At 45.4% G+C, this 6,550-nt stretch overlaps 1 protein-coding gene across 1 annotated transcript in view; it reads left to right on the top strand.

Moving 5' to 3' along the window:
* CPAMD8 (C3 and PZP-like, alpha-2-macroglobulin domain containing 8) overlaps window positions 1-5,987 on the top strand; it is a gene marked incomplete at both ends in the record, with an annotated part of 33,405 nt that extends 27,418 nt beyond the window's left edge. The window contains 6 exons of the mRNA XM_009071829.1: window positions 436-523; window positions 3,617-3,691; window positions 4,301-4,406; window positions 4,502-4,612; window positions 5,245-5,457; window positions 5,913-5,987. Of these exons, the coding sequence (XP_009070077.1) occupies window positions 436-523; window positions 3,617-3,691; window positions 4,301-4,406; window positions 4,502-4,612; window positions 5,245-5,457; window positions 5,913-5,987 (668 nt within the window). The remainder of the gene's footprint in view (window positions 1-435; window positions 524-3,616; window positions 3,692-4,300; window positions 4,407-4,501; window positions 4,613-5,244; window positions 5,458-5,912) is intronic.
* Between the last annotated feature and the right edge of the window lie 563 nt (window positions 5,988-6,550).

Raw genomic sequence — 6,550 nt, 5'->3', positions numbered from 1 at the left:
AGAGCTATTTGTGGGTTGAAAGGCTCTGCCTGGTGTTGGGAAGTAACATTCCTCTCCCACCACAGTCCATTTACAGCCCTCCACTTGGGAAAGAACAGATGTTTCTTCTGCTCCAAGTGTTTATTTCCTTTTACCAAGTCCATTTTCTTAGTGATGACTTAAAAACTAAAGCAAGGAGCCCCACAGGTGACTACATCCTTCAGCTCCATTTGCCTGGACACCTCCTACATCTCTTCCCTCTGTGAACTGTGCATAACTTGGTTGAACAAAAGCAGAACTTGTAAAACCAAATAGACTGTGGCTTTCCACAAGCCAAGAAAAGACAATCCTTGGTGTATTATTTTCTCCTGTTTCAGTTGTTCTCCATCCTGAGTTGTCCATTTCTTCCGTGGATCTTGATTTGGTTCCATTTTCTCTCTTTGTTCCCATGGGAAGGTGGCTGCACTCTGGATCCTCAAACATGGCAGTCTTGGAAGTGCCATTGTTCTCGGGATTTCGGGCAGATATCGAGAGCCTGGAGCAGGTAAGGTGTTGGGATGGGAGAGCAAGGCATGATCTCAGGCTGGGACACCACTGTCTAACTGGGAGGAATTCCCTCTGGGGGGCAAAAGGAAGCAAAAGCTGGCAGAGCACAGGCTGAAAAGATGCAGCTAAAATTGGGGAGGAGAGGGCACGAGACTTCACTTGTCAGAAAATACTGCTCTGAAAGGAGTAACCAGATGTTCTGGGCAGGAGGAACAAACACTCCCAGCATGGCCAAGTGAAGGTTCTTGCTGAGCCAGTGCACAGTAATTAACTGAGACCGGTTGGAAAAGCTGAAGTGCAAATGTGCTCTAACAGGAGCTGTTTATGGCTGCTTAGTGGGCTGTGTTATCTCCAACATCTGGATCCCATTTCTTTGGAGGCTCTGTGTCTTGGAATTTTTGGGCTGGTTTTTTTTTCCCCTCTCTCTCTCTCTCTCTTTGCAAGAACATCATGTTTCTTGCAGCCAAGCTGAGGTGGACAGAATGTGCCTCGTGCCCAGCCCTTTAGGGCAGATGAACTGTAATCTTGAGCTTTGCTTTGTATTTGTGGAAGCATTACAGTTCTGACCATCCATTCCCTTTTGGGAAACACAACATGCACTGCTTTTATGCTGCAAATAGCTCTTTGAGGACTGTTTAACTCAAGAGGTGTAAAATCTTTGCCTTCTTGAGAACTGGTTCATAGCTGAGAAGTATTTTGCTTCCAGGTGATCTTTTCTCTTAATAACTTTATCTTCGTTAGACTTGGAGAGATTTGGGGAAAGAATTTGAAATAGAACCATAGTGAGACCAGGCAGTTGAATTTGATGTACTAATTCAATTCCTGGGATGAGAAAGGAGGAAAATTAAGTGGGGGAACCTGCAGTGGGTTTGGTTATTGTCTTATCTCCTCAGTACAACGACTGTCACTCTAGCACCTACAGCAGAAGGAGATAAACCAGTAACCAAACCCACTGCAGCTCCCCCCACCTAATTTTCCTCCTTTTTCCCACCCCAGGAATTGAATTAGTACATCTCAAGTCGGTTCTCTTCCTTAGCAATCCCAGGGTGTGTTTGCCCTCCCAGGGGAGCAGCCCTGGGGCAGAGATGCTTAATGAACGATGCTCTGTGCAGCCACAAATCCTCCTAATAATGCTGAGTGTCGACAGGGTCAGGAGGTCACCCCAGGCTGGTCTATATCAAACCTCACCAGAAAAAATGCAGCTTTAGCTGAGCTGAGCAGTTTCCTGGTGGCGCCAACCCCTCGGAGCACTCATAAAAGGGCTGTCTGCAGCCATCCACTGCTGAGTAATAACAGCCACCAGCAGGGCCCTAAAATTATAAGGACAAATTAAATTGGCCCTTTCCATATTGTGTGGGACTTAAACACATGTTCCTTTGCTTGTTACAGGAAGCTGGGAGCAAGGTTTTACAGCCAGGAGCACTGTGCTGGGGAAAGGCACAGGGAAAGCTGCTGGTGGCAGGTTTGGGGAAATTCCCCTGGAAATATTTTGTGCTTTGTGGCATTCTGAAGAGTAATAATGCTGCTTTGTTCTGCTTTCCACAGAGGGTTTATTCTAAGGTCTCAAAATAACTTAGGGACATGAGAAGAAATCCAAGAGAATGTTCTGCCTGTGTTGCAAATGGGATTATCTGACAGAGGCTGAAGTAATGGGACAGTTTGGAGAACAGAACTGAAGTGTTTGCTCTGGCCCTTACTGAGCTCCCCATGCTGGGATTGCAACTCAAAAGTCCTTTTCCATGGACTTCCATCATAGAATCGTGGAATTTTAGAGGTTGGAATGGAGCTTAGGGATCATCCAGCCCCAACCCCTGCCCTGGGCAGGGACACCTCCCACCAGAGCAGGTTGCTCAAGGCTTGATCCAACCTGGAATGAAACACTGCCAGGGTTGGGGCAGCCACAGCCTCCCTGGGCAACCTGTGCCAGTGTCTCACCACCCTCACAGGGAAAACTTCTGCCTGATATCTAACCAAAATTTCCCTTCCTTCCATTTGGATCCATCACTCCTTGTCCTGTCCCTTCAGTTCCTAACACAGATCCCTCTGCAGCTTCCCTGGAGCCCCTTCAGCTCCTGGAAGGTGCTCTGAGGTCTCCACACAACCTTCTTTTCTCCAGGCTGAACACCCCCAACTCCCTCAGCCTGTCCTCGTAGGGGAGATGCTCCAAGCCTCTTGTCATCATCCCAACTCCTGGATTAGATGTTTTCCATGTGACAGATGCATTCTGAATACACCTTATCAAACCAGTAATGACTGATAAGTGCAGACAGCAGAACAGTCCTTATATTGAGTTGTTAGTATTCCAACTGCAGAAATCATAGGTGTAACTCTTGGAAAATTAAACCTTAAGCTTTGTAGATGTGGGAAGTCCTATGAGTTAATGTTCTGATATTCCTTAGCTATGCAGTGTCCCAATAAATACAAAGCAGCAGCAGAGGTGAGTCTCTAGGCCTGACTGGTACAATGTACATCACAGTCTGAGCCTTGGAGGGAGAGAGGATGAGGAGCAGAGGCCTGGCCTGACCCCATTCCTCCAAAGGGAGGTGCCTTGGGCTCTTTCAAGTGGCTGCTCTTTTCAAATGTAAGGAGTAATTTTCCTGGCAGAAGAATGTTTTGGATTTTTCAGCTGGTGGGAGAAGGGAACCTTTAATACCCAGTGTGATTCCCTGGTGGTCTGAAGGAGTGGAAATCTGAGACTTTATCGAGTGTTTTGGGGTCTCCAAGGTCTTGTTGGAGCTTTGGCACTGAAAGCCATCTGGAAGATACTTGGTTAGAGTATGGGTGATGTGTCAGGCACAGTCTGAGGGAGATAAATGCACTGGGGAGCAGGAGGAGCTCTCAGCACTGTGCACCTTGCAGGCAATTCCTTGTCATGTCACACTAAAGGACATAGATTTTCCTCAGTTGTGTGACAGCAACTTCAGTTTTCCTTGCATTTCCCCTCTCTTATGGAAGATTAAATCCCTGGGGTTTAGTGTCTGTTCAGTTTTCTAGCCAGTCTGAAATCTCATTCTCTCATTTCTACCTGTTTTCTATAGAGAGATGAAACTAAACCTGCTGGTTTGTTGTTTTTTGGGTTTTTTTTCCCCAGTTATTGATGAACAAACAAATTGGATTAAAAAGATATGAAGTGGATGGAAGAAAAGTCCTGTTTTATTTTGATGAGGTAATGACTTTGTTTCTCAGAATTATGTTGCTTTGCCACAAAAGGCAATTGAGCAGTGATTCAGGCACAGGTACAGTGGTTAGTGGTCCCTCACAGCTCCACTTAACTGGTCACTTGTTTGAGTCTCATTTGATGCACTTGATGTGGTTTTGGTTGGAAAACAAAGTATAGTAGAAGCAGGTGATGAACTTCAATCCACAGAGAATTTCTGGACAGATATCACTTAGTTTTTGCCTTGAACTAATCTCACTTGGATTCACTGCTAAAGGCAGTCTGATTTCCATCTCCTGAGGGTGGAAGATGAGGTCTCTCTTGGCTTGCTCAGCAGCTGGTTAGCAGTTGGACTGCTGACAGGAGTGGTGGTAGGTGGCAGGGAATACAGCTGGAGCTCCATTGCTGTGTGTCAAACATGTGCTTTAAAAGTCTGCAAAATATCCTGTTTGACTTCACCCTGTTTGCATGAGCTTATCATTTGGATGAGGTTCATCATCTCTGTCCCTATCTCTAGTCTCGGAGGTGTCAGCGTGTTACACTGGGGCACATGCTGAGTTGATTTGTCTCTCTTCACCTAAAATGCAGTTTTTGAATCTTTTCCATCACTTCACACAGATTCCCAGCCAGTGCATGACCTGTGTGAAGTTCCAAGCTTTCAGAGAGCACATAGTTGGGAAAACAGCTCCTGTTCCTATCAAAGTGTACGATTACTACGAGCCAGGTATGTGTCTGTTTTCCTTTGATTCCTGCCAGCACTGCAGCTCCAGGCACGAGCCTGATGAACAGTTGTGATTTCTCCTTCTTGCTGCCTTGCAGCTTTTGAAGCAACTCGTTTCTACAATGTGAGTGAAAACAGCCCCTTGGCTCGGGAGCTCTGTGATGGGCCAACCTGCAACGAGGTGGAAAGCTCAGCCAGCCAGTGGGTTGGTAAGTTACACCCAAGCCACACAGATCTGCTGGAAAATAGAACCCACAGGAACTCAAAATTATATTGGGAAAAACGTTCTGTGTCACTATCTGTGCTAATGGAAATTCTGCAAAGGTTTGTGGCATAGCAGTGTCAAACTGATGACAGCAAAATGTGACTGTCACTTGCTTCAGAGGCATTCTGGAAGAACCTGCACAGGGTGAGATGTGTCAGTAAACATAAAGGTTAATGCAATTTGGTTTTCTAAAGTATCTTGAGGTGAGATGTGTCAGTAAACATAAAGGTAAAAACTCTTCAACATGCAGTTTGGTTTTCTAAAGTATCTTGGAATTGAGTTCCACAGTTGCCTGTAGGAGCACTGAACAGTTTCATGCATCAGTGCAAGGAGTAACTCACCCCAGGAACTCTCTGTGGTCTGTGGCATCTGGAATAGTTGCTGTATCCCAAGTCTGGAATCTGTTGCAATATGGTTCTTGCAGAAAGGCACTTTACTCCAGAGCTTTCAATTCTATCAGGTCTGGAAAGTCCTATGAGAAATCTTAGGGAATTCAGTGTGAAATCTCACATCAGTGAAACGTTTCCATTCCATCTTCCCCTTTCCCATTGCTTTGGCTGTTTGTTTACTCCCCAGGCTTTGTTCACTCTGGCCCATGCAACAACATTTTTGGCTGTTTGGAGGACGAATACTTCGAGCAGTGCATGTGCTCACGGGACTGTGGCTATGATGGGGAACCTGTGTGTGGCTCAGATGGACAGATCTACCCCAACCACTGCCAGATGGAAGTAGCATCATGCAGGAATAATACCAGGATAGAGCAGATGCCCATGTCTCAGTGTTCTGCATGTAAGTGCCACTCAATTCCTTTTTCTGCCATGATCCAGTTGCAGAATGCTACAAGTCCTGATCTAAGCAGGTTAGAATCCCATATCTATCATAGGGAAAGGATTCAAAACTTCCCATGTGTTATTTTGCTTTTGATACTGCAGGGGGTTAAGCTGTAAGAGCAGCTGCTTTTAAGCTTGGAATAACTGGTTTTCTGGTCTAATTAATGCATGTTTTACCTATCAGAAGGAATTTCAGGTAAAATTAGTGCTGCTGTTTGATCTGAAGTGAATACTCCTAGATAAAAGTGACCTCCATGAAATGCAACACTCTTTGGAGATTCTGCATGGATGTTCAAGGTGTGCAGTGGAGCAGCTCAGGGAACTGAGTGTGGTCCCTCTGGAAATGAAAACATTTTCTACAGAGGCATTGATAAATGTTATGACCAATGAGTTTACTGTTCTTTTTGTTTGCAGCCAAGAACTTGCCAGAGGAAAGGGAGCCACACTCCCACCCAGCTGAGCAGCCCAGTGCTCCACAGACTCCAGCAGGTAATGTCACACCTTTGCATTTAGCCAAGGCTTCTTTTCTAGCAAGGTTAAAGCTTGTTCTATCCCTACATAAAGTGTATTTGGCTCTAGAGCACATTGTAAGTGAAGAGATGAATTTCTTCACCTTAGAGTCAAGACAAAATACTCAAAAATCAGAAAAAAAGTGAAGTGGTCAAGGAAACTGAGGATTATTGTTCAGCCACAGCTCTTCTAGTCCTTTTCCTTTCAGGAAATTACCTGCTCTGGAGGATTTGGGGAATTGGTACTTTTAGCTCACAGGACTGGGCAAGTGACCCTTCTATTTTCTCAGCCTCAGTATGTCTGAACAACACACACTTTGTGATCTTTTCCTCCACTCTGAAGCTGGAAAGATCACATTTAAGACCAGGCTGATGTAATGTGTTCCAACAAACAACTGAACAGGACGTGACAACAGCCCCAAACCATTGCAAGAACTGGAATCCAGGTGGATTAACTTTGTCCCTAGCAGTTCTGTGTGAAAATGGAACTGGCAGCCTCGATTCTCTCAGAGCTGCTGTTCAGAATAAAGGGCCTTAGTGAGC

This window comes from Acanthisitta chloris, unplaced genomic scaffold, assembly GCF_000695815.1.
Source record: "Acanthisitta chloris isolate BGI_N310 unplaced genomic scaffold, ASM69581v1 scaffold17613, whole genome shotgun sequence".
Taxonomy (NCBI): domain Eukaryota; kingdom Metazoa; phylum Chordata; class Aves; order Passeriformes; family Acanthisittidae; genus Acanthisitta; species Acanthisitta chloris.
Note: the sequence above shows the minus strand (reverse complement) of the source record. Positions and strands in the feature narration are given on the sequence as shown.